This window comes from Sardina pilchardus, chromosome 12, assembly GCF_963854185.1.
Source record: "Sardina pilchardus chromosome 12, fSarPil1.1, whole genome shotgun sequence".
NCBI lineage: Eukaryota > Metazoa > Chordata > Actinopteri > Clupeiformes > Clupeidae > Sardina > Sardina pilchardus.
Window position 1 is genome coordinate 16,719,900 of NC_085005.1, and position 27,426 is coordinate 16,747,325.

General features: G+C 37.7%; 2 protein-coding genes across 4 annotated transcripts; one reads left to right on the plus strand and one right to left on the minus strand.

The window, feature by feature from the left end:
• Nucleotides 1–588: 588 nt before the first annotated feature.
• adgrg11 (adhesion G protein-coupled receptor G11) lies at nucleotides 589–23,975 on the plus strand. Of its 3 annotated transcripts, XM_062551122.1 has the most exons (17): nucleotides 589–645; nucleotides 867–985; nucleotides 1,277–1,462; nucleotides 2,070–2,156; nucleotides 15,692–15,817; nucleotides 16,028–16,090; nucleotides 16,186–16,360; nucleotides 17,344–17,500; nucleotides 17,749–17,880; nucleotides 18,494–18,601; nucleotides 18,718–18,757; nucleotides 19,517–19,617; nucleotides 19,718–19,839; nucleotides 20,334–20,602; nucleotides 20,851–20,941; nucleotides 21,070–21,350; nucleotides 21,625–23,975. In XM_062551122.1, the coding sequence occupies exons 2-17, from the start codon at nucleotides 925–927 to the stop codon at nucleotides 21,756–21,758; spliced, it is 2,133 nt and encodes a 710-aa protein (XP_062407106.1). In that variant the 5' UTR covers nucleotides 589–645; nucleotides 867–924; the 3' UTR covers nucleotides 21,759–23,975. The 3 variants fall into 3 exon arrangements, with proteins under 3 accessions (XP_062407106.1, XP_062407107.1, XP_062407108.1); XM_062551123.1 differs by lacking the exons at nucleotides 589–645; nucleotides 867–985; nucleotides 1,277–1,462; nucleotides 2,070–2,156 and adding an exon at nucleotides 2,810–3,041; XM_062551124.1 differs by lacking the exons at nucleotides 589–645; nucleotides 867–985; nucleotides 1,277–1,462; nucleotides 2,070–2,156 and having other exon boundaries at nucleotides 15,744–15,817; nucleotides 16,028–16,084; nucleotides 21,625–23,974.
• knstrn (kinetochore localized astrin (SPAG5) binding protein) lies at nucleotides 23,888–26,791 on the minus strand. The gene is made up of 8 exons (XM_062551125.1): nucleotides 26,694–26,791; nucleotides 26,326–26,440; nucleotides 26,156–26,185; nucleotides 25,727–25,826; nucleotides 25,506–25,620; nucleotides 25,254–25,315; nucleotides 24,213–24,287; nucleotides 23,888–24,093 (listed from the first exon to the last, which is right to left on the minus strand). The coding sequence occupies exons 2-8, from the start codon at nucleotides 26,424–26,426 to the stop codon at nucleotides 23,962–23,964; spliced, it is 615 nt and encodes a 204-aa protein (XP_062407109.1). The 5' UTR covers nucleotides 26,427–26,440; nucleotides 26,694–26,791; the 3' UTR covers nucleotides 23,888–23,961.
• Between the last annotated feature and the right edge of the window lie 635 nt (nucleotides 26,792–27,426).

A 27,426-nucleotide genomic window follows, 5' to 3' on the forward strand; every position in this document is an offset into this window, starting at 1 on the left:
AAGACATTAGAACTGAAACCATCAACATTCCTAGTTACTGCTGGGGGTCTGCAAAGTTTTCCCAGAAAAGAATGACAAATAAACATGTTCTATAAATATATGAATCTGCCAAAAACTCATTTTAATGGCTTACACTACAGTATACAGTATATCTTACACAGCCATTTGGCACTTCAGGCGCAAGTAGGGATTTGTTCAATAATATCCTTGAACACCTCTGCATTTGAGGAGTCAGAATCTGGTTGAAATAATTTAATTACAGTCTTTATATGTACTGTACTATTTATGGTAAAGGTTAGGTGTTAGGGTGAATTTGGTCAAAAATGTAAAGATCTGTAAATGCTTTTTACCTTGATACAGGAAACCGAGAGAGTTTCAGGAAACTCTACATCTTTGTAAGTCAAAACAGGGATTTCGAATGTTTTGAACAAATTACCTTCAGCGTCAAGGCATTCTCAGTTATTTGGCTGGTTTCCTGTGTAAGGTGAAAACATTAATGTTTACATACAAGCCTGAGAGCTTTGGTTATTATTCAAATCAGTTAGACTGTTTCCCTCTGGCAGAAGAACCAGCTCATTCAGTGGAGCTCTTTCACTGCACAGATAAGAGGTAAAGGCTCTTTTACAGTGAAATTTGGTCAGTGAGGTAAGTGTCCCCTATTTTTTTACTTGAACAACGTCAATGGAAGGAGGAATTGAACAGAATTGGCATAGAATTGTGAAAGAAAAAAAAAACATCAAAGGGACATTTTAAAGTTTGTTATACATTTTAAAGTAGTGATGTTATAAATGTAACTCATATAAAGTGGGGTTATAGTTATAAATCAGATTCACCTACCTGAATGGTCACAAAATATCTGATTTCAGACTCGTTTCTGTCAATACTGGGAGACCTTTTTGAATTTACCATAAGGATTTTATTGTCATGGATGGTAATAAGTGGATAATTGTGGTGACAATGGCCATTTTGATGCTCTTTGGTACTGGTGAGTACATCATTACATCATTAGTTCTTCTAATTGGCATGAAACTTGTTTGAGGATGGTGGATTTTTTGCTCACAGGAGACGGATAACCAGAAATTAACAGAAGAAGTTCATGCAGCTATAGTTCACACTATGATGGTCTAGACCAAAATAAATACAGTATATGGTAATAATGGCAAAGGGAGGGTCTTAGATATTGCTAATACACCTTATATGGTCGATTTGAAAGAAAACAACATAACATTACTCCCCTATAATGTCTGTTTTACATAATGTATTTACTTTATTTTAGTGGGACATAGCAAGAGATGTGATACTCTGATAGAATCTAAATTCCAAAAGGATGGGGATGTCAGCCATCGCCCAAAAAAAGATTCTTCAGATTTGAATAACTGCATTCGCAAACTTGGCCCTAAAGATGTAACAATTGTACATGGAGAAATCTCTGGGGTGATTTTCAACTGCTCAGAATGTAAAGGTATGTTTTATAGACTTGTGCCTTTGAATGCATGCATGGTTTGGTGTTGTGATGCAGAGCGGAAACCTTTCCCAGTTACTCTCCCATTAACCAAAACTTGTGCCACATCATGGTACTTTATTTAAATAACTCTTCACTCTTGTTGACTAAAGCGCATCATTTGTCTGTGTCAGTTTACTTTGTTGTGTTTATTTACATAGATGTTAATGCAGTGTGCAGTAATGTATATGTGTTGCATGGGCTTAAGGTCACAGGTAGACAATAGCAGTTGCTGAGCCGGGTTATTCAAATGAAGGAACAGGAACTAATAGCACTTGCCTTCCTTTCCTGCTTGAACATAATGTTTCAAAACATTGAATTGATTCTGTCAAGTAGATATTGTCATATTCACTGGCCTTTAAAGAGACCCAGGTGGAGGTTTTAATGATATTTGAAGGCACTTTTTTTTATGCTAGTCAAAAACAGTGGATATCTTGATTTCCTGCTCTTGTTTTCAAACAATCCATTCAGACGTTGATAGTGGTAATGATAGGCCTATAGTGATTGTCATGTGGTTGATACAGAAAGATGCCAACAGACAAAACATGATGTTCTTTCTTTCCCCCAGCACAATCAGAGGGAAAGCGGATTTGTCCTATTTTTGTCTTCGACGCACACAATGCCAGTGCTGCACCGTATTTTACGTATGGGAACCGTAAGTGAACCACAAATCTAACTCTTTATAAGTGAATATGCAACTTAGGAGCCCAAATTATTATGAAGTGCAAAGGCAGTCAATAGGCAAAGCGCCTCATGCATGATGTTCCCACATGGTGTGTGGGAACGCAGGCTTAGGATCTTAAATGAAATTAGAGTTTTCTTCATTATTACATTCGATTCAGATATAGACTTTACACTTTGCAAAAATATATTTGGGCACTGAGTGTTTATTCTGACTGAAGTTGATATTTGTGTAAACAACATTATGTGCGTATAGGCTGCAACAAATCATGTACTTTTATAAGGAGTACCCTCCAGAATTAGACACTTCTGCTAAGGTTGACTAAAAACAAGTATAAAAACAAATCTGTTGGTGATTTATTGTAATCTCACATTTGGAAACAATGAAGTATTGACTAAGGTGATGATTTTTGAAACAAAGATCCAACCTTGAAGGGAAGCAATGTATTCTGAGAAATGTTGACGTCTTTTTGGCAGAGGTGTAATGTTTGAATTGCCTTTTGAAATAGTACTTTGATTGTATCATATTGAACAGGTGAGATTTGTTGAATGAACAAATCATCTAAGTTGTATGTGTATTGTATCCAAACAATTGAGAAAAGGGTTGGAGTTTTGAAAAATGTGCATTTTGATCATTGGTTGTGAGTTTTGTGTCTAGAGTTGTGAAAAATGACATCACAGTTCTGAAAATAGTAGCAACAACTGTAAAGGCCCAAACCAGGAAGTGATTAGCATGACTCCAACACCTGCGCTCAGCTCACCTGTAGGAGAGACGCAGCACACAGACAGGAGGAGGAGCCAGGCAAACCCGTGACACATTTCATACTATACAATTTTCTAGGGATGGCAATAATTGTGGGTGAGGCATTTTTGTTAAAAATATTTATCTTTTAGAGATTTTCCTTTTTCTCAGGATAAATTTGCTTCCCTTCAAGATTGATTTCTCCTCATTATTTCCAAGCATGGTAACATGGTATCAAAATACATATTTAATACAATATTTTATAAAAATACAATATTTTTACACCCGTCTCAGTCGAACCTAGGTGAGGTTGCAATATTATGTATAAACATAGAAAGGTATGGGGAAAATCAATGGTGATTAAAAAATAGTCTGCAGTTGGGATGCTTCTCAGGCTTAGTTCACACTGGCAGTTGAAATCTGATTTTTTGCTTATCTGGATTGTATCTAGCTTGAATTTTGGGTAGTCTGAACAGCACAAAATCACATGAAATGCGATTTTTCCAATGCTGATTCGCACCACATACGGAGGTGGTTTCAATATCACTTACTATCGGATATGACTCAATCTGAACAGTCGAACCACTTGAATAGGATTTCAACGTGACCCTTTCGTCATTTGCACTGCGACAAACAATTGCAACGTAATTCTGAGTGACGGAAGTGATTGATTGATTGATTCAGCGCGTGCGCCAGGGCTACCAGGAAAACAAAAACCAACGTCAGACTCAAGTCATCATTTTATGGTGGAACATGGAAAACTGTAACGTTAAGGGTGACGAGGTATTTGCGCCGCGGCTACGCATAATAAGTTGGAAAATATAAAAAATAAATCCACTTTCATCCATGACGACTTTGTTGTGTACAACTCTACCTAATGAACAGTGTTGGTCATCTTACTTTAAAAAAGTAATTAGTTACCGTTATAAATTACTTCTGCCAAAAAGTAATTGAGTTAGTAACTCAGTTACCACACTGTAAAAGTAATTAGTTACTCAGCAAAGTAACTGACGTGATTTTTTATGTTCTATAACGCTATTAGGCTATACGTATAACATCTTTAACGTCAAACATATTTATTATAGCCTAACTGATTGAAGAATAAAAACTGTTATTAGTGGGTGGAAGTCAGAACGTGCGCATGGCATCCGCCCACCCAGCCCAGGCCCGGGAGATGCGGGAGGATTCCTGGTGGGCCGTTAACGTTTTGGGCCGGTCTTATTGTGAGCTTAAAGGTAGGGTAAGGAATGAGCTTTTTTGGTCATTTTTGCAAAATCACTTCAAATCCTATTCCTAACCCACTTACAGCCACTGAGTTGGAAGCACTGAAATGGAAATTAAACATGTCAATCATCTGCGGAACGGGCAGGGCTCGAAAAACTCCAGCCAATAGAATTCCAAACCCCATACCATCATTTCACAGCTCATTTGTCAATCTAACGGTCTTCCTCTTCCTCCTCCCCATCCCCTCCGCACGCGCGACCCGTTCGTGCACATAGCACGAAAGCTGTTGACCGCGAGTCAGTGCTGAAACGAAACTATCTAGGCCTGCTACACGTCCCATAATGTTCCCCTCAAGTTGTATGTGTCACTTCATTTCTATACATACTAAGGCAGCGGATACCTACGGAAACTCAATCACCCACGCAATAAATAAGCTGTAGCAAAAATTACATTTTACCGTGACTCGAAGAGTGTTGTAAACATGAAATCGAAACTTAACCGCTTGGAGCTACAGTGGAATAGGCGAACCAGCGGGCCAGCACTAAACTCGGATATTTCAGAAGATAAACGCCCTGGTAAGAACCAAACCAGATTCTGTTCAAATATACACACCTATGGCTACTGAAAGATGTAAGGTATATCAAATGTTATTTTGGTGTATTAAAATGCATCGTTGTTTTAGCATTTCCGAACGAAAGGGCTGGTAGACTAAGGTGCTTTTACCATAATGTAGGCTATAAAATCATCTACCTTGTCTGATTTGTGGAACTATTACCTACAACCCTTTGGAGGTGAATAAAGAATGTAATTGGGGAAGTTGATGTGGGCGATTGTATTGAGACTAGAGCTCATAGTGCTGTAGACGCCAGGCTGGCATTTCATTTAGCCTGGCTCGCTCTCGCGCATAATTTTCGTTGGTGCATGGAGGGCGGGACTTGAGGTTGTATGTATTCAAAATCTGCCGGCCGTTTTGCGAATTCCGTACCCAACCTTTAAATATATTGTTTCTGACGATTTGCTGCGCTCTCGCGGCACTTCAGCAGCCAGGGCTGTGCGGTCGCGGCCACTTACTCGCAGTTTCCCAAATATTAACAAAGTAGCACTCACAAAACTGTTCGGAAGTCGCAACCAAGTCTATATTTGCAATCTACAGGAGTAAATGAACAACGGCCCTGACGAAATGTAGGCTATGCAGCAGAGACGTGTAATAGGCTAAAAATTAATTTTACTGTAAGGTAACCCCCGATATCAAAATCCCTCAAAAATAAAATAGGCTATCTTTAAAATGTATAGGGTCATCCTTTGAAGATAACGTTCAGTTTCAGTGAAGTAGCCCTGTGAGAAACTATAGAAATCCGACAGACAGAGAAAGTGCACATTTATGCCTAAGCTATCGTGGCAAGTTCGCTCCTGAAGTTGGAAGTGGGCCTATAATGAAATTATTTCCAGATTCCACTCTGATGTACAGTATCTTGGTAGCTATGCCTAGTCTGTCAAGGGTGATTAGGCTAATATGCATTTATTTATTAGCGCAGGGGAGGGTATTCCATCCTATATGATCCTATCCAGTGAACGCGCTTCATTCAGCCAAATTGTAGTAACGCGACGCTTTAAATTCTCAGTAACGATAACGGCGTTGCAACGATGAGAAAAGTAACTAGAAATGCAATTCCAAGGAATTACCAGTGCATGAAATGCAAAAATAGATAGATAATGTAGATATGGTTACCAAGGTGTAGCTAGGGTAAATATGGTGGTTGCATAGTTTACAGAGAGTTGATAGTGTGAAGGTAGACAGTTTAAAGCTGAAACATTTTGATTTGCTGATTTCTATTCATGTTAAAATGTTAACTATGGTAACAATGATAACCAGGTTGATTGGTTAACTTAGCTACTGATTTCATGCAGTAATGGTAAAAAGGTTAACTATGCTAACTATGCTCACAGTGTTAACCAGGTTGATTAGCTAACTTAGCTAATGATTTCTAGCAGTTATGCTAAAAATGCTAACTATGCTAGCAATGCTAACTATGGTAACAATGCTAACTTAAACTAACAATGCTAACCAGGTTGATTAGCTAACTTGACTGATGATTTCTAGCAATAATGCTAAAAATGCTAACAATGCTAAAATTGCTAACAATGCTAACCAGGTTGATTAGCTAACTTAGTTAGATGTTTTTTGCAGTTATGCAAAAAATGCTAACTATGCTAACAATGTTAACTATGCTAACCATGCTAACTAGCTAACTTGCTAGTGAGGACTTTTATTTTGAAACATTTGTTGCTAGGGTATCCATGGTGGCCACTATCAGGAAGCAAGAAGTTACTGCAGCATAATCATGTTGGTTGCTATGGAAACGGTCATAAACGCTTAATTTTAATGGTTGGTATGTTGATTGCTAGGTACATGGAGGTTTCGTGTAGTTGACTGGAGGCATAGTTGATAACTGACAGTTGGAATGGTTGAACAGTTAAATAGTTGAGTAGTTACAATGGTTAAATGATTTAATAGTGTATTATTGCAGTGAGGACCTTTATTTTGAAACAGTTGTGGACAGAGGAAGTAGTGAAACAGAATCTGTAGTCTAAATGAGATTGTATGCTTAAAGCCTGAGACAGAAGGTGCCTCTCATATAGCGTTTACGCGTCCTCTCTCGCTCCTCGATCCTCACTGATCTACATAAAGAATGATGGAGCGGCAACAATGGGATAGTCTAGCCCTTCTTCTATCTTTCTTTATGTAGATCATTGAGGATCGAGGAGCGAGGTAGGACATATAAACGCTGCTTGAGAGGCACCCACAGTAAATACTTTGAAAGTTGTATGTAGATAGTCTAATTAATGTTGATAGACAGAATGTTTAATGGATGTTGATAGGCAGATTGTTTAATAGATATTGATTGACAGTTTAATGGGTGGATGAGTGAATGGTCTGAAGAAGATGAATGGATAGAAGGTTGGATGGAATGTGCCTTATATTCTTGTTAAGAGAGACACTGATACAGCTCTCTGAGAGTAGTTGATACAGGTGTAATCAATTTAACTGGCTAGTCTTAAGAGAGAGTGTGCTTAAAGCCTGAGACAGAGTAAATCATTTAAAAGTTGAATGTAGATAGTCTAATTAATGTTGATAGACAGAGAGTTTAATGGATGTTGATAGGCAGATTGTTTAATAGATGTTGATAGACAGTTTAATGGGTGGATGAGTGAATGGTCTGAAGAAGATGAATGGATAGAAAGTTGGATGGAATGTGCCTTATATTCTTGTAGACTGGAGAGACACAGCTCTCTACTGAGAGTAGTGGATACAGATACAGGTGTAATCAATTTAACTGTCTAGTCTTAAGAGAGCCAGTGTATGTAGCCTGAGAGAGAGAGAGAGCTGCTGCAGGTGGGGCTGGCCACCTGGCATAAGATTCTAATTGCTTAATGATCCGATTGTGATGTCATAGAGGCCAATGTTAAGTCTATGGGGAAATTTGTAATAGTTTTTAATTTATAGTTTAAAAAGTATAAAAGTTGCAAAGTTGAAAAATACTTAGCAGCATTCCCCTATTTAAGACCTACGTTGCGACGTTTGAATGAAGTTTCTAAGTTAAACGGTTCAAGCTGAATAGAAAAAATGAATTTGATCAGCGGAATAATAATAACTAGAAATGCAATTCCAAGGAATTACCAGTGCATGAAAATGCAAAAATAGATAGATAATGTTGATATGGTTACTAAGGTGTAGCTAGGGTAAACATGGTGGTTGCATAGTTTACAGAGAGTTGATAGTGTGAAGGTAGACAGTTTAAAGATGAAACGTTCCAGTTCTAACTTAACTAATGATTTCTATTCATGTTAAAATGTTGATTAGCTAACTTAGCTAATGATTTCTAGCAGTTACGCTAAAAATGCTTATTATGCTAGCAATGCTAACTTTACTAACAATGCTAACCAGGTTGATTAGCTAACTTAACCGATGATTTCTAGCAGTAATGCTAAAAATGCTAACTATGCTAACAATGCTAAATTTGCTAACAATGCTAACCAGGTTGATTAGCTAACTTAGTTGATGATTTTTTGCAGTTATGCTAAAAATGCTAACTATGCTAACAATGCTAACTATGCTAACTAGCTAACTTGTTAGTGAAGACTTTTATTTTGAAACATTTGTTGCTAGGGTATCCATGGTGGCCACTATCAGGAAACAAGAAGTTACTGCAGTATAATCATGTTGGTTGCTATGGAAACGGTCATAAACACTTAATTTTAATGGTTGCTATGTTGGTTGCTAGGTACATGGAGGTTTCATGTAGTTGACTGGAGGCATAGTGGATGATAACTGACAGTTGGAATGGTTGAACAGTTCAATAGTTGAGTAGTTTCAATGGTTAAATGATTTAATAGTGTATTATTGCAGTGAGGACCTTTATTTTGAAACAGTTGTGGACAGAGGAAGTAGTGAAACAGGATCTGTAGTCTTAATGAGATTGTATGCTTAAAGCCTGAGACAGAAGGTGCCTCTCATAGCGTTTACGCGTCCTCTCTCGCTCCTCACTGATCTACATAAAGAATGATGGAGCGGCAACAATGGGATAGTCTAGCCCCTCTTCTATCTTTCTTTATGTAGATCATTGAGGAGCGAGGGAGGACATATAAACGCTGCTTGAGAGGCACCTACAGTAAATACTTTAAAAGTTGTATGTAGATAGTCTAATTAATGTTGATAGACAGAATGTTTAATGGATGTTGATAGGCAGATTGTTTAATAGATATTGATTGACAGTTTAATGGGTGGATGAGTGAATGGTCTGAAGAAGATGAATGGATAGAAGGTTGGATGGAATGTGCCTTATATTCTTGTTAAGAGAGACACTGATACAGCTCTCTGAGAGTAGTTGATACAGGTGTAATCAATTTAACTGGCTAGTCGAGAGCTTAAAGCCTGAGACAGAGTAGATTGTTTAAAAGTTGAATGTAGATAGTCTAATTAATGTTGATAGACAGAGAGTTTAATGGATGTTGATAAACAGTTTAATGGGTGGATGAGTGAATGGTCTGAAGAAGATGAATGGATAGAAAGTTGGATGGAATGTGCCTTATATTCTTGTAGAATGGAGAGACACAGCTCTCTACTGAGAGAGTAGTGGATACAGATACAGGTGTAATCAATTTAACTGGCTAGTCTTAAGAGAGCCAGGCCTGAGACAGAGTAGATTGTTTCAAAGTTGAATGTAGATCGTCTAATTGATGTTGATAGGCAGACTGTTTAGAATGGGTGGATGAGTGAATGGTTTGAAGAAGATGAATGGATAGAAAGTTGGATGGAATTAGGAAGACTTATGTTGATACCGTTGATACAGGGGAACAGAAAATGTAGTCTCAAGAGAGCCAGTTTAAAGCCTGAGAGAGAGAGAGAGAGAGCTGCTGCACCTGGACTGGCCACCTGGCGTAACATTCTAATTGCTGCCGTGATGTCATAATGAGCAATGTTAAGTCTATGGGGAAATGTTTAATAGTTTTTAATTTACAGTTTAAAAAGTATAAAAGTTACAAAGTTGAAAAATATATTGCACAGGTCTCCTTAGTAAGACCTACGTAGCAAACTTTGAATCAAGTTTCTACGTTAAACGGTTCAAGCTGAATTGCGAGCGTTAGAAGAAGAAGTGGAATAACTAGAAATGCAATTCCAAGGAATTACCAGTGCATGAAAATGCAAAAATAGATAGATAATGTAGATAGGTTACTAAGGTGTAGCTAGGGTAAACATGGTAGTTGCATAGTTTACAGAGAGTTGATAGTGTGAAGGTAGACAGTTTAAAGATGAAACATTCCAGTTCTAACTTAACTAATGATTTCTATTCATGTTAAAATGTTGATTAGCTAACTTAGCTAATGATTTCTAGCAGTTACGTTAAAAATGTTAATTATGCTAGCAATGCTAACTTTACTAACAATGCTAACCAGGTTGATCAGCTAACTTAACCGATGATTTCTAGCAGTAATGCTAAAAATGCTAACTATGCTAACAATGCTAAATATGCTAACAATGCTAACCAGGTTGATTAGCTAACTTAGTTGATGATTTTTTGCAGTTATGCTAAAAATGCTAACTATGCTAACTATGCTAACCATACTTACTAGCTAACTTGCTAGTGAGGACTTTTATTTTGAAACATTTGTTGCTAGGGTATCCATGGTGGCCACTGTCAGGAAACAAGAAGTAACTGCAGTATAATCATGTTGTTTGCTATGGAAACGGTCATAAACACTTAATTTTAATGGTTGCTATGTTGGTTGCTAGGTACATGGAGGTTTCATATAGTTGACTGGAGGCATAGTGGATGATAACTGACAGTTGGAATGGTTGAACAGTTCAATAGTTGAGTAGTTTCAATGGTTAAATGATTTAATTGTGTATTATTGCAGTGAGGACTTTTATTTTGAAACAGTTGTGGACAGAGGAAACAGTTAACAGGATATGTAGTCTTCTGAGAGACTGTATGCTTAAAGCCAGAGAAACTGGCAGTTGGTGCCCAGGTGGCCAGCCACCTGGCGTAAGATTCTAATTGCTGCCGTGATGTCATAATGAGCAATGTTAAGTCTATGGGGGAAATTGTAATAGTTTTTAACTAATAGTTTAAAAAGTATAAAAGTTACAAAGTTGAAAAATACAAAGCACACATGGCATAAGCAAGACCTACGCAACAACGTTTGAATGAAGTTTCTACGTTAAACGGTTCAAGCTGAATTGCGTGCGTTAGAAGAAGAATAATAAGAAGTTGCGGAAGAAGACTTGGAAGAACAGTATAGTGCATTTTCATGCACTATAATAACTAGAAATGCAATTCCAAGGAATTACCAGTGCATGAAATGCAAAAATAGATAGATAATGTAGATATGGTTACCAAGGTGTAGCTAGGGTAAATATGGTGGTTGCATAGTTTACAGAGAGTTGATAGTGTGAAGGTAGACAGTTTAAAGCTGAAACATTTTGATTTGCTGATTTCTATTCATGTTAAAATGTTAACTATGGTAACAATGATAACCAGGTTGATTGGTTAACTTAGCTACTGATTTCATGCAGTAATGGTAAAAAGGTTAACTATGCTAACTATGCTCACAGTGTTAACCAGGTTGATTAGCTAACTTAGCTAATGATTTCTAGCAGTTATGCTAAAAATGCTAACTATGCTAGCAATGCTAACTATGGTAACAATGCTAACTTAAACTAACAATGCTAACCAGGTTGATTAGCTAACTTGACTGATGATTTCTAGCAATAATGCTAAAATTGCTAACAATGCTAACCAGGTTGATTAGCTAACTTAGTTAGATGTTTTTTGCAGTTATGCTAAAAATGCTAACTATGCTAACAATGTTAACTATGCTAACCATGCTAACCAGCTAACTTGCTAGTGAGGACTTTTATTTTGAAACATTTGTTGCTAGGGTATCCATGGTGGCCACTATCAGGAAGCAAGAAGTTACTGCAGCATAATCATGTTGGTTGCTATGGAAACGGTCATAAACGCTTAATTTTAATGGTTGGTATGTTGATTGCTAGGTACATGGAGGTTTCGTGTAGTTGACTGGAGGCATAGTTGATAACTGACAGTTGGAATGGTTGAACAGTTAAATAGTTGAGTAGTTACAATGGTTAAATGATTTAATAGTGTATTATTGCAGTGAGGACCTTTATTTTGAAACAGTTGTGGACAGAGGAAGTAGTGAAACAGAATCTGTAGTCTAAATAAGATTGTATGCTTAAAGCCTGAGACAGAAGGTGCCTCTCATATAGCGTTTACGCGTCCTCTCTCGCTCCTCGATCCTCACTGATCTACATAAAGAATGATGGAGCGGCAACAATGGGATAGTCTAGCCCTTCTTCTATCTTTCTTTATGTAGATCATTGAGGATCGAGGAGCGAGGGAGGACATATAAACGCTGCTTGAGAGGCACCCACAGTAAATACTTTGAAAGTTGTATGTAGATAGTCTAATTAATGTTGATAGACAGAATGTTTAATGGATGTTGATAGGCAGATTGTTTAATAGATATTGATTGACAGTTTAATGGGTGGATGAGTGAATGGTCTGAAGAAGATGAATGGATAGAAGGTTGGATGGAATGTGCCTTATATTCTTGTTAAGAGAGACACTGATACAGCTCTCTGAGAGTAGTTGATACAGGTGTAATCAATTTAACTGGCTAGTCTTAAGAGAGAGTGTGCTTAAAGCCTGAGACAGAGTAAATCATTTAAAAGTTGAATGTAGATAGTCTAATTAATGTTGATAGACAGAGAGTTTAATGGATGTTGATAGGCAGATTGTTTAATAGATGTTGATAGACAGTTTAATGGGTGGATGAGTGAATGGTCTGAAGAAGATGAATGGATAGAAAGTTGGATGGAATGTGCCTTATATTCTTGTAGACTGGAGAGACACAGCTCTCTACTGAGAGTAGTGGATACAGATACAGGTGTAATCAATTTAACTGTCTAGTCTTAAGAGAGCCAGCGTATGTAGCCTGAGAGAGAGAGAGAGCTGCTGCAGGTGGGGCTGGCCACCTGGCATAAGATTCTAATTGCTTAATGATCCGATTGTGATGTCATAGAGGCCAATGTTAAGTCTATGGGGAAATTTGTAATAGTTTTTAATTTATAGTTTAAAAAGTATAAAAGTTACAAAGTTGAAAAATACTTAGCAGCCTTCCCCTATTTAAGACCTACGTTGCGACGTTTGAATGAAGTTTCTAAGTTAAACGGTTCAAGCTGAATAGAAAAAATGAATTTGATCAGCGGAATAATAATAACTAGAAATGCAATTCCAAGGAATTACCAGTGCATGAAAATGCAAAAATAGATAGATAATGTAGATATGGTTACGAAGGTGTAGCTAGGGTAAATATGGTGGTTGCATAGTTTACAGAGAGTTGATAGTGTGAAGGTAGACAGTTTAAAGCTGAAACATTCCAGTTCTAACTTAACTAATGATTTCTATTCATGTTAAAATGTTGATTAGCTAACTTAGCTAATGATTTCTAACAGTTATGCTAAAAATGCTAACTATGCTAGCAATGCTAACTTAACTAACAATGCTAACCAGGTTGATTAGCTAACTTAATTGATGATTTTTTGCAGTTATGCTAACAATGTTAACAATGCTAACCATGCTAACTAGCTAACTTGCTAGTGAGGACTTTTATTTTGAAACATTTGTTGCTAGGGTATCCACAGTGGCCACTATCAGGAAACAAGAAGTTACTGCAGTATAATCATGTTGGTTACTATGGAAACGGTCATAAACGCTTAATTTTAATGGTTGCTATGTTGGTTGCTAGGTACATGGAGGTTTCATGAAGTTGACCGGAGGCATAGTTGATGATAACTGACAGTGGGAATGGTTAAACAGTTAAATAGTTGAGTAGTTATAATGGTTAAATGATTTTATAGTGTATTATTGCAGTGAGGACTTTTATTTTGAAACAGTGGTGGACAGAGGAAACAGTTTAACAGGATATGTGTAGTCTTCTGACAGACTGTATGCTTAAAGCCAGAGAAACTGACAGTTGGTGCCCAGGTGGCCGGCCACCTGGCGTAAGATTCTAATTGCTGCCATGATGTCATAATGAGCAATGTTAAGTCTATGGGGGAAATTGTAATAGTTTTTAACTAATAGTTTAAAAAGTATAAAAGTTTCAAAATTGAAAAATACATCCCTCCAATGTCCTAAGCAAGATCTACGTAACACAGTTTGAATGAAGTTTCTACGTTAAACGGTTCAAGCTGAATTGCGTGCGTTAGAAGAAGAACTAGAAATGCAATTCCAAGGAATTACCAGTGCATGAAAATGCAAAAATAGATAGATAATGTAGATATGGTTACTAAGGTGTAGCTAGGGTAAACATGGTGGGTTGCATAGTTTACAGAGAGTTGATAGTGTGAAGGTAGACTGTTTAAAGATGAAACATTCCAGTTCTAACTTAACTAATGATTTTTATTCATGTTAAAATGATGATTAGCTAACTTAGCTAATGATTTCTAGCAGTTATGTTAAAAATGCTAATTATACTAGCAATGCTAACTTTATTAACAATGCTAACCAGGCTGATTAGCTAACTTAACCGATGATTTGTAGCAGTAATGTTAAAAATGCTAACTATGCTAACAATGCTAAATTTGCTAACTTAAGTGATGATTTGTAGCAGTAATGTTAAAAATGCTAACTATGCTAACAATGCTAAATTTGTCAACAATGCTAACCAGGTTGATTAGCTAACTTAGTTGATATTTTTTTACAGTTATGCTAAAAATGCTAACAATGCTAACTATGCTAACTAGCTAACTTGCTAGTGAGGACTTTTATTTTGAAACATTTGTTGCTAGGGTATCCATGGTGGCCACTATCAGGAAACAAGAAGTTACTGCAGTATAATCATGATGGTTGCTATGGAAACGGTCATAAACACTTAATTTTAATGGTTGCTATGTTGGTTGCTAGGTACATGGAGGTTTCATGTAGTTGACTGGAGGCATAGTGGATGATAACTGACAGTTGGAATGGTTGAACAGTTCAATAGTTGAGTAGTTTCAATGGTTAAATGATTTAATAGTGTATTATTACAGTGAGGACTTTTATTTTGAAACAGTTGTGGACAGAGGAAACAGTTTACAGGATATGTAGTCTTCAGAGAGATTGTATGCTTAAAGCCTGAGAAAATGACAGTTGGTGCCCAGGTGGCCGGCCACCTGGCGTAAGATTCTAATTGCTGCCGTGATGTCATAAAGAGCAATGTTAAGTCTATGGGGGAAATTGTAATAGTTTTTAACTAATAGTTTAAAAAGTATAAAAGTTACAAAGTTGATATATACATTGCCCACATCGCGTAAGTAAGATCTACGTAACACAGTTTGAATGAAGTTTCTACGTTAAACGGTTCAAGCTGAATTGCGTGCGTTAGAAGAAGAATAATAAGAAGAAGATGAAGAAGTTGAAGACTAGGAAGAACAGTACAGTGCATTTTCATGCACTGTAATAAGAAGAAGAAGCCTTGGAAGAACAGTACAGTGCATTTTCATGCACTGTAATAAGAAGAAGAAGTTTTGGAAGAACAGTACAGTGCATTTTCATGCACTGTAATTAATTAGATTACTTCGTTACTGACAAATTAACGCCGTTAGTAACGCCGTTATACTTAAACGCCGTTACTACCAACACTGCTAATGAATCCAGGTGTGTGTAATTTATATCGGATCTGAGCATTGCACGCCAAGATCGGATGTGATCACTTGCAATATGCAATGAGAACAGTCACTCAGAAAGATCAGGTTCTGATCGGATATGCAAGACATCCAATTTCGACTGCCAGTGTGAACTAAGCCTCAGTCTTTTGCTTGAATGTCTTTACAACCTAGGGCTGCACAGTATCATGTAGCACCTTAAATTTAAAAAATGAATGGTAGAAACCCTGATGTGTTTGTAGGTTTATTATTAACAAAGGTGCCAACATCGTTTTACTTTTAATTGTTATTTATTTATTTTACTCCTTTCCAGGGAATTGGACGTACGGTGATTTGACGTTTTGGTTGAAAAAAGAACCATCTACCAATACTACCTACTTAAAGATTAAAAGCCAACCAACCTACAAGTCATTCAATGTCATGTTCTGTGCCGAAAAAGGTATAATATATGCAAATCATGCTTTGCATTTAATACTTGTCACTTATCACATGAAATAGTGATAAGAAAATATACCACATTATCACCAAATAATTAATTCAAATTTGAAATGAGCAAGTATGATAATTCTGCACCTCAATTAGGACTTCTTCCGTTTACAGTAGCCTATAAAACTAACAGGCCTAAACAATAATGCATGCTTACTTCAAGGTAACTGTTCTCATACTATCAAAATTGAAGACTGCAGAAAATCAGACTATATAAAATGTGCGGGTAAGAAGGATTTTGTATTTAAAAATCAATCATTCAATATCCAGGTGTAAAATGTATTTAAAAAGCATTAAGCATTTTTCATCAACCTGTTACAGAGAGTCCCTTTGAATACAGGGTATACATGAGCGAAACACCAAGATGTGGCAAATGTGGAAACCCTGTCATTATACTACCAGCGTTAAACACTTCTGATATATTTCCCGAGTTTTCTGACGAACCAGAAAATTCCAACAGTGGCAAGGGTGAAAGTGTGGATCCTGCCGATGCCTCGTAAGTAACTACACAAATTTGCAGTATTTCATTTCTTTTTATAATAATCATCAACAATAGGTTATATTGAAGCATATCGAAATTACATTGATGCATTTCATGCCAATAAGAGAAGGTTTAAAACAGTATGACAATTATTATTATTTTTTAATAATACTTCATTGGGATAGTCAGGTACACAACGTCACAGATGATTTGTTCATTGACATTGTCATATTCTCTCAACCATACCCAACCCCAACCCTACCTTAACCAGACTATTGATGACAGAGTGAACAGATGGTTTGTTTATAATTTGAGCATTTGTAGAAAGTAAAGTGTGAGTGACATTTCTAATGAAAATCTTTTGATATGTCATACAGTATACCCCCAATCTTGCTGTGATATTGTAGTGGAAATATTTCATCATTGCTCTTATAGTCACGACCCCAGTCTTTGATCACACCAAAACCTGGTCAACCAACTGCCCGTGTGTGACCCTTCGCTCATTTGATGATACAACTGCTTTTGTGACCTTTTGCTTCCTTCTTTTTTTTTTTTTTTTTTTTTTTTAAGTATATTTTTTGGCCTTTTTGCCTTTATTATGATAGGACAGTGAAGAAGTAGACAGGAAACAAGTGGGAGGGAGAGATGGGGTGGGCTCGGGATATGACCGCAGGCCGGATTCGAACCTGGGTCCCCGTGGGCACTCGGACCCGTAAAATAGTATGGACGCTGTAGCCTGCTGCGCTACAGCACCCCCCTTTGCTTCCTTCTTGACACAATCAACAAGAGGGCGCAAGGCCTTAAATACGGAGAGAACACACAGCGCAGGTGGTCAGTCGGGCTGCCGCCTTAAGCGGTACTCATGCTGACCTCCGGCAGTAGTGTCGAAACTGTTGTTAGCTAATAAATGTCTTAACATGTTTTTGCAATCCTTAAACTGCCTTTGTCTGCTTGAATTGAACTTTTTATACTTCAATATCTCTATCTCTCGCTCACAGGAAGGTCATGCAACAGTTGTCCTCTGTGTCGGAGCTTATGGGGAATCTCACCCAGGCCAGTGTCTCCATCGGGCCGATTAAGGGGGTCATGGTGAAACCAAAGGACGAATCCGACTTGTACAAGTTATCCTTTGTCAGCAGTGACAGTGCTGTGAATGTTAGTGTTCATGTACATTTACATGTATTTGTGTATAGCAGACACTTGTCATCCAAATTCACTTTCATACTTCTATTATAATATCATTAAATCTATTCTATTACAAGGGACATTGTCCCTGGAGCAACTTGAGGTTAAGTGCCATTGTCAAGGGCACATTGGTGGAAGGTTGTAAATGAATCCACAACCTTTCAGACTATTGTGTGCTAGCCCAGCTTCTTGACCACAACACTGCCATTTCTTTCCAGCTGATACTAGATGAGGCCAAACTAAAAGAACATCCTCTGTCTGTGACTGTGTCTGAAGAAGCCTACAAGAAATCCTATAACCAAACAAATGGGAAAGCATTTGTTGGTGTATTTCGATTTCCAAATATGACCGTGCGTAAACACTTTAAATGCTCTAATGAATTGATAATAGCTGTCTCAGTTCAGGGGCTGTATGCTTCAGGGATTGCCTTCGTAGACCAATTGTGAAAAAGCTGCATGACAAGGTTGTTCCATTTTGAAGAACGCAGCAGAGAAATACTGCCCTCTTTTCTTGTTAGTGATGATGGACCCAACCTAATAAATTATATATGTTGGGAAACTTATTTCAACATATAAGTTTCACTGCGCCAATAACAATTCACAGGGAACATTCAACATTGTACTGTTATGCTACAGTTTCAAGATTGAATGACATGTTTACTCAAAACAGTGGATAACTGTGTTGTAAATAGACGCTACTTTCATCAGGCTATGTAAATTCTTTGATAAGAAAGAATGGCCGTCTCATCTGTGTTTGTTTGCAGTCCTTTGTCCTGGGTCTGCTTTTGCAGTCAAGAAAGGCTTTGTCTTTAAAGACTTGCATGCCTCTTAATTGAGACTAGCAAATTAAATTATTAGCTAGCAAAAAAACAAACTTCCAAAAATATGACAGCAGTCAAGTAGTTGTATAAATCAGTGTAATGTTCTTATTCGTTAAAAGTGCAATTCTTATTCTCTCTTTTAGGGGGAAAATGTCACTGCTTTATCCGGTAATGTGTACGCCATTGATATGGGAACCAATATATCGAATCTCTCAGAACCCATTCAAATCAAATACAATGCTAAACCACAGGTAATAAAATGTGATCTTTTCTACATGATCCACTGTTTAACAGATTTCATACATATGCACAGATTCCAACTCAACCAGTAATAGTGTCTTTATTTTGTGTGTGTGGTTATATTTAGAAAGGATTTGATCTGTCTTGCCAAAGTTGGGATGGAGAAGGTACTTTATATCTATCATTTTATTTACTTTGAGGTTGGCATGGCTATTTCTCTGCAAATTATGTTAACGAATTTGAATGTCATGTATAAATGCGAGTTTGCGACATGGCCAATATTTATTTGCACATACTTTTGCATATTTGTATTCATGTTTAATCATGTATATTTGCCCAGCAATGGGAGTATAGCTAATGTTAGCTCCATGTGATTGACACTTAAAGGGGAACTATGCAGGTTTTTTAAGCTTAATTTTCCTTAACCAAAAAGCTTCGGAGTCATTGGAATGGTTATATGTCTTTTTTTGAGGTTGAATGGTGGCCGTTTCGCTTCCACATTGCGTATGTGAGCGGAAAAGCCACCCTTGCAACTTTGGCCTGGCGGGCCGGTGCACTGACAAACAGGAAATCTCGCAGCCTCGCGAACATGCTCACGAAAAGGCAGACCGACTGATTGAGGAGTGTTGTAAAATATACACGCTAAAGCTTCGGGGGAATCTCTGCCGAGAAACCTGCAAGTGTAAAACGAGAAAACAGCGACGAAATCGCCAAACCTGCATAGTGTCTCTTTAAAACTTAGTCCATCTTTCAAATTAGGGCCCTATATCACTGTCCTTTTCATCTATGTTTCAATAGTGGATGAGTATGACCAGATGTTCATAAGGTCTAATAACAAAAGCTTAAATACTAAATGCTTTTAAAAGGAATTTCCAAAAAACAAATTCAGTCATTCTAATGCAGACATTACCAATACCTCTTCTTAGGGGCTCAACCAAACTGGACAGATGCAGGGTGCCTCACCAACATAAGCAACAACGACGTGACGTGTGAATGCAGTCATCTGACCTTCTTTGCTGTCCTTATGGTGAGAGCCTCAAACACACAGGATAGACAAATAGGACATCAGTGAGTCATGAGTCAAATGCAATGCATTACTGGAATGTTTACTGTATGTTTTTCATCAGACGCCCCTTGAGGAGAACATAACACTTTCTGATCTGACGTCCTTGACGTACATCAGCTACATCGGCTGTGGGATTTCACTGTTCTTCCTTGGAATAGCACTGTTCATGTTCTTCTGCATAAGGTATGCAAAGTCTTGTGAATGACCACATGCACAGAAGTGATGCAAATCCAAAAGAGTACTGTAAGGATCCTGATCCACACGGGCTATACCAGGATATAATACTGTAAATTAGAATCAGAAGACAATTTGGTTTGCAGCCCAGCTGTTCGGCCAAAAGGTTCTTGAACATTTCAACTTGTGGGCCAGTCAAATAACACCCTTCCTTGTCATGCTCCCAAAACAACCTGTTGATTTAGTTGAAGTAGTTTGTGGTTAACCAGTGTTTCAAAATGAGAGCCAGGAAAGTGTAAAGCGACATTTTTCTTTTAGGAGGCCCATCTCAAACGCAGCGTTTTGCTTAATGAAGATTTTATTTCGCTTAAAAAACAAGAACAAGGTTTCTTATAGGCTACTGAATTTACCAATAGCCGTGTTTTGTTTAGCATCAATGCTGATAATCTTTGTATATGCCATCATTGTGATCATCCCATCCACTGTCCCTGTTGGTTACACAGAAGGGCAAAGGCTAGCAATGCCACCCATATCCTTATCCACCTCCTCCTGGCACTCTTTCTGCTTGACGTGGCCTTTCTGTCCAATGAGTGGATCGCCGGCATGAACAATGACGTGGCCTGCAAGGTTATTGGCGGTTTCATGCATTACTCCATGCTGTGTTCGTTCACCTGGTTTGCAGTGGAGGCTTTCCACCTCTGCCTGCAGCTGACTAGGTTCGCTACAGTGACCATTGCCAAGTACAAGTTGAAGCTCAGCTGCGTCGGATGGCGTGAGTTCATGCTTTCAACAAACATCTACTACAGACAACAGAAATTATTCTGCCCTTATTAATGGTTTCCGACGACAAAAGTCGCACACACATTTCAGATTCACAGTATGGTTGAGAATTGTTTGATCATTAAATTGGTTATAGTAGCTATTCTATTAATAAGATCCTACACCCAATGTAATCTACATTCCCTGACAACATTTTAATTGATGTCCTGGCATTCATTTTTACTTTGAATCTCACTGCAGTTCCTGGTGCCGTTGTGGTTTTGGTCTTATTCGGTTTGGGAACATATGGTGAACTAAAGATTTACACTGACGGCGACACTGTCGTCAAGATGTAAGTCAGTTGCACATTCATCTTGCTTGCAATTCATTTCCACACCTCAGACCATCCCAACAGTAGTGAGTATGTAATATGTTAATGTTCTGACACCAATGGCAATGGAAATCTGCTCTTGTGATCAGGTGCTGGATCAAGGACTTCCAAACTCAGTATGTGGTGAACATAGGCTACTACGCTATTGTCTTCCTCTTCACTTCCACCATCTTCGTGGTGATGCTCCGCTGGCTTTGCTACCTCAGAGGGTCCAAGCTCAAGCAGGACACCAGCACCAGAACACAGGACGTCATCACGGTCATGGGCCTCTGTTGCATGCTGGGCATCACCTGGAGCTTCGCATTCTTCAGTCACGGACCCCTCCGCGTGCCATCCTACTACATTTTCTCAGTACTAAACTCTCTCCAAGGTAGGTTACCCTAAACAAATAGCTCATCTGCATCAGCTGATAAATAGAAACATGATACCCAATGGGATATTAGATCAATCGTAAAGAGATAAAAAAAACAAAAAAACAAAGTAGGCCTAAACAGGCAATGTAGCAGTTTAAGGATTGGCGTCATAAATTATAAAACTGTTTTGCAACTTGCAAACGAGACTGAAACATATAGTGTATGACAAAACATATGTCATTGCTCATGAAGAAAAGTGTTGGGAAATTCATATTTTTCAATGTCTTCCAGGCTTTCTCCTCTTTCTCTACTACTACAACACCAGCAAAATCATCGGAGACGGCGATAACGACAGCTCAACTTCCTCTTCAAATAAAACGGACATCTCAAGGGCATCCATCTCAGAGAAAAATCCCTACATGTGAAATAAATGAAAAAAATTGATCTTCTTTCAAGCAGAGACCTAGTCTGGAACACCATAGTTCAAACAAGAAAAATATCTGGCCAATCAGCAAAACCGAAGGGGAAGACGAAACTGAAATTTATTGTGATAAACAGTAGCAGCAACAACTGCAAACAACAAAAAGGCAGTTGGAAAAATGCAGACATTACAGCAAAGGTAGACCCACATGCATTGTTTCCTGACTGTTGATGCGGTTTATTGTCAATTTGTATAGTTTAGGGGAAGTAGGATGTAATGTTAGGAATCTCTGATCAGTGTGATTTCAAAGTTAGTGCCCGTTCCAAGTGTTGGAAACTAATCCGCATCGTGAGTCACCAGACTGTTCACTTTGTGGCTAAAAGCATGCAACAATCTGCCACTTTTTGAGATATATTATTATAAGCAACACATTATTTAGGATGGTGTACAGTCAGATAGGCTATAGGAACAGTTTTTTTTTCTCTCTAGAAAATAAAACAGTTATCAACTACATTGTTCGTGTGGTGATGTGCACAAAGCCTCATTCACACTGCATGATTGAATACAAGTGGGCTGACCCCATACAGTTTACTGCAGTTCTCTGTAGTTTTAGAATAGCCTGACTCCGCCTCCGCACTTCCGCTCAATTTCTATTCCCTTCAGTACTCCATCTGGGATGCCTTGATCCACTTTCGTTTACACCGGCAAGTGCACCTCCGCCCAATCAGCGAACAGAGGGTGTTCCCAAGAGCGATTACATTTTTATCAAGCCTATCGTTATCGTTATTGTTGTGTCCCCCGTGGTTAACATGCATCATTACCAAACGTCAGTGATTGAACTCTGATGATTTCAAACTTCAGACAAAGCGTCCACCAACCAGGAAATAAACGTTTGCAAATGAAGGCTCATGGTCCTTTCTCAGTGTGTTGGAGCCATTTATAATCACCTTTAGCATTTGTGGGTTTACATATTTTAGCCACTGAGGGTGTTAGTCACGTGAACAGGAGATGTATATGAACAGTTATTTGTTGATTCATTGGAAAAGATGCGGATGGCGGGGAGATACGGTTCTTACGTAGCCTTAGCCAACAAAATGGCAGCACAATACAGCACTAATATACAGCAATACAGCACCGTTTAATATCACCAGCAGCACCATGTTTGATATCCAAATTTTAACTTGGCAATAAATGGGAACACTACCAAATCATATTTATTGTTTGCACGTTGGATAATTACTAAGCACTTAAAAACGCTTTGCAACCCATGCGGAGGCTAATAGGATAATCTCCACACCGTGAAAAAAGGGGAAAGTACTTCCTCTTTTTTCTGTTTAGAAGTCATTGCAATTTTAGATAGATAGCGCAGACATTTCTCTTCTACCTTAGGCCTACTTCTTTTTCAAATCCACCTGAGGAAGGTCTATGACAGAAACGTTGTAAATACTGAATACATGTTTGCATGTGTAATGGACAGTGTGCGGGATTCTCTCTTTCAAGCCTACTTCTTTTTTTAAAGTCATGATGCTGGAATTGTCATGCTTTTAAACTGCTCAGTTCAACACTGAGCTTGGTATTTTTTTTTCTTTGATTATAAGAGAAGATTATAAGATTATAAGCTGTATGTCAATGGACAAGTCTAAGGGCTAGCCAGAGGATATAGTTGTTGTATTCCTGTTTTGGGACATGACTTGCTGACATATTTATATACTTTTGGTCATCTTATGGTTGTTGAGTGCCAACCTTTCTTAGCAGACTTGTTTATAGGAATTTCACTCTTTTTGAACCATGAATTAATTTTGTTATTATACTGTGTGAGCCTGTTTCATTTCCCCAGAGTCTTTATTTTATGGTTGCTCTCAATCATTGTCTGAATAAGCAATATGGATGTGGGCTAAGAACATTGCTGTAAAGGATCTTAATACTTGGCCAATGCTCCTTAAAAAAAAAAAAAAAACAATTGAAATATAGGCTACAGATTGAGAAGTACACCTGTTATTGAGATTACCTGCTCAGACTATGCTTAATGTCATTCATTCTTCTAAGGCGGACCTACCGTGTTAAGTTGTGTAAACAGTGTACTTTAAGTTAGAATAAAATATGAATGTCACACAAAGACTCTGACCATTCTGTTCAAATGTAAAATACGATATTTATTGATTCAATTGAAATATGCAACATGGGAAATAAAAACAGTCTTGGTCATGTCATTCCAGTAACAGCCGTTCTGCCTCTTCCAAATCCCTCTCCATCTCCTCCACTTCTAGTTTGACGGTGCCCATCTCTTCTCTCAGCTTCTCCCGTGCCCCTTTAAGGTGCCTCACGACGTTCTGGATTTCCTGGCAATCAATGGGATTTGGAAATCCAAACTGGATTTAGCCTTTAGCGTACCACATTTGTGAGGTCTTAGCTGATCACTGTGGTAATCACTATGTGTGTGTGCGACGTGGGCCCTTACCTCCAGCTGTCCTCTGTGATCAGATGCCATTAAGTCAAACTTTCCAAGCTCGTTTAGTAGATTTTGGGAAATATTCTACAAGTTTTAAATGGGATAAATAAATAAATAAATAAATAAATAAAACAAAATAAAATAAAATAAAAAAAGATAATTTGCAGAGCATTTTTTTCAATTCATGGGTTCAGTTTTATGATAGTTAGTAGTTATGGTAGTTTCAGAGTGAAAACATTTTGCGAATATTTCCTGAAGGGGATACTTGGCAGAGAGAGCTGTAAACCCTGGGGCTATAGGTCAATGTGATACAAGCATGCAAATTGAACAGTCACATCATGTCCTCCTTTTCCAACTGAAAGCCTTTTGACACTTAGATAAACACTGAGGGATGATTTGGTTATGACACAATAGGCCACACAGACGTACTCAAAGTACCTCAATAAGGAAAAGCCAAACAACACACTCCATGTTTGGACATCGAACTGCACTAAAGAAAGAGAAACACCTCTAACAAACCAAACACACCTAGATTGCACTTGCCATGCACTTCCTCTCTGTCCAGCTCAGTTTCTTGACTACATCCCTTGGCCTTACATAAACTTCATGTTCATCAATGTCATCTTCTGATTTTGAATTGTGCAAGGCATCAGAAAAAGCAGGAAAAGTTCACACTCTGAAAAAATTGTAGACATAAGTCTTTGCCGAAAAAGATTTTTACTGAAAGGGAGCAGACGTTTCAGCCATTAGGCTATTCGCTCCGAGTCTCACGCACCTGTTTAAAAAAGACCATCATCTAGAGCGCAACAGTACATCCCTACCTATTGTACAAAGGCAGCATTATTTGTGCCATTTATTGTTACACCAGTGTCCACTGTAGCTTGAATGTTACCCCTCACTGTAAGTCCCTTTGGACAAGAGTCCATAAGAGTAAATCAATAAATGTACATTTAAATGTGGTTAAGGACTAGGCTTAATCCATGTTCAAGATACCAGCCCAATGGTTGCAAAAGCTATGACAGAAAAAATCAAATAGAGTCATACTCTTACCATAACCTCCTTCCTCTGTTCTTCATTCTCAGTAGATGCTTCATGTATCCGCTCACCAAGCACTGAAAGGATTTAATTGAAAGGGAAATATCATATAGTTATTGGTTAGAAAACATTTAATTTTGTATAAGACATCTAGTCAACCTTCAGACATATGTTGACATGGTGATTCAATGAATAAGGTAATAAAGAACACAAAGAAAATGCTTAAAAATAATAATAATAAAAAAATATATATATATAGCAGGTCACCTGGGTCAATGTTTGCTGTAACAAGCATAGTATGGCAGTCCCTCAGACGCTTCTGTATTTCTGAGTTTTCTCCCTTTAGATTGCCACACTGCTGCTCCAGTAGAGTTACTTTATTCTATAACCAAAACAGTGAAAATATTGATATAAACACAAATGTTTACCAATAAATAAATCTCCAGTCCATATACAATACTCTGTATTGAGTCTGAACAATCACTTGCCTCCATTTCGACAACATGTTTTTGTAGTTCTTCATTGGTGGAATGTAAAAGCTGGTTTTGTTCCTTTAATTCATTTTGGACTCCATAACGGGTGGAAGGCCTGTGTAATTACATTGCTTCAGCATCTTCAAATAGTATTGTTAACTTAATGAAAATCTGCTCATGTTAATTACTTTAAAATAAAATAATAATAGAATAGCTCTTTTATTCCAATCAAAAATAATAGAAATACCCAAGAGAGTTGAATGTCAAAACATCTATAAAGTAGCCTAACCATCACAAGTTGTTCTCTCAGACTGATCGTTTTGTATTAGGCCTATGATTCCCTAAGCGAACTTATTTCACAGTAAATGGTTTATTATAATAGCTATGAGAGGACGTTAAATTGTTGTGATTTGTGTTGTACAGTATGTCGGCAGGGATACTCACACTTTTAATGTCCTTGTGTTGGCGTTCTTTCTGAAGGTATAATAAGTAGACACATTGACAATGAAAATGGAGATGGAGAAGGCAGAGGCAAAGTTATATCAGAGAGTGTCTAATAATGTAGACGGGCTCTGGTTATATGAAACGAATGTTCGAATGTGAATAGCTGCTACCTGACAACATTGTCACACACAGGTTTCAGCACTGCTGCTTTGGCATCGGAGTTGACATGGTGTGCTGGAGCAGATTCCTTGACAGTAGTCGCCTTTTTCATCGTCAGAACGGGAGCTGCAAATAAATAAATGACTGAAATAGTCAAGGACTGTCCTCATATGTTTTGCAATTAATTAACGTTACCACTGTGAGTTAAGTTATTGGTACCGACTAGCTAGCTAGCATGCCAATACTAATTTACAGGCATGTTTACAGGCCGTTAGGTTAGCGTTAACTTTCATCTACCGGAGGTGAACAGGCAGTGTTTGTCTGACCGATTTCAATAAACCGTCAAGCCTTCATCTATTAAAGTAAGAGGTTTTCTTACCTATAAAATATAAATTCCTTTGAAATAACCTTCAACACCACTCTGCCAAACAAGCCAAGGCGCTTAATATATTTGAAAATAGAACAATAGTACGTCACTTCCGTAACCCTTCTAGAGATTGATGACTACTGCCTCCAACTGGTTAGGAGAATACTACAACATTTAATGTATGACTACTTTGCATATTATGGCAAAATTAACAGTCTATGAAAACAAACTTACTTGGTTCTTAGCGTTATCTTTACAACAACAACAACAACAACAACAACAACAACAACAACACAATACAATACAGACACTAACAACTACTGATCAATTGCAATTGGTTGCCTCAACCAAACATAGCCCCCTTTCTGTGTAGTATTTTTACTTGCATCTGTGCCTTGTCATATTTGTATATACAGGCCTATATTATATTATATTATATTATATTATATTAAATTATGCAGTTAATATTATATTATTGAGTACTTCTAATGCATTATGGGTTTTGCATTATTTCACCAAGTGAAAGTCTTGTTCTTTCTTTTTCGTCTGAAAAAAACTTAGCAATGTGATTCTGATTCTGAATAATCACCAATGAATTGGTCAGTTTTACTTTGGAAAGTTTGAAAGTTTATTTATTTAACAAAGGGACAGGCTATATTAATAACATTTGAGACAAATGCAGAATATATAAGATTATAGCCATAGGGCTAATTTCCATCTTTTGTCCCTTGACAGGTTTGATGGT

Excerpts from the sequence above, each read along its gene's own strand:
- adgrg11 (XM_062551122.1), top strand. The coding sequence starts at position 925 with ATGGATGGTAATAAGTGGATAATTGTGGTGACAATGGCCATTTTGATG. Across the intron at positions 1,463-2,069 it reads CAACTGCTCAGAATGTAAAG|CACAATCAGAGGGAAAGCGG; the intron begins GTATGTTTTATA and ends TCTTTCCCCCAG. Across the intron at positions 17,881-18,493 it reads TTCGATTTCCAAATATGACC|GGGGAAAATGTCACTGCTTT; the intron begins GTGCGTAAACAC and ends TCTCTCTTTTAG.
- knstrn (XM_062551125.1), bottom strand. The coding sequence starts at position 26,426 with ATGAAAAAGGCGACTACTGTCAAGGAATCTGCTCCAGCACACCATGTC. Across the intron at positions 26,186-26,325 it reads GTGTGTGACAATGTTGTCAG|AAAGAACGCCAACACAAGGA; the intron begins GTAGCAGCTATT and ends TTATACCTTCAG. Across the intron at positions 25,621-25,726 it reads AACATGTTGTCGAAATGGAG|AATAAAGTAACTCTACTGGA; the intron begins GCAAGTGATTGT and ends TTTTGGTTATAG.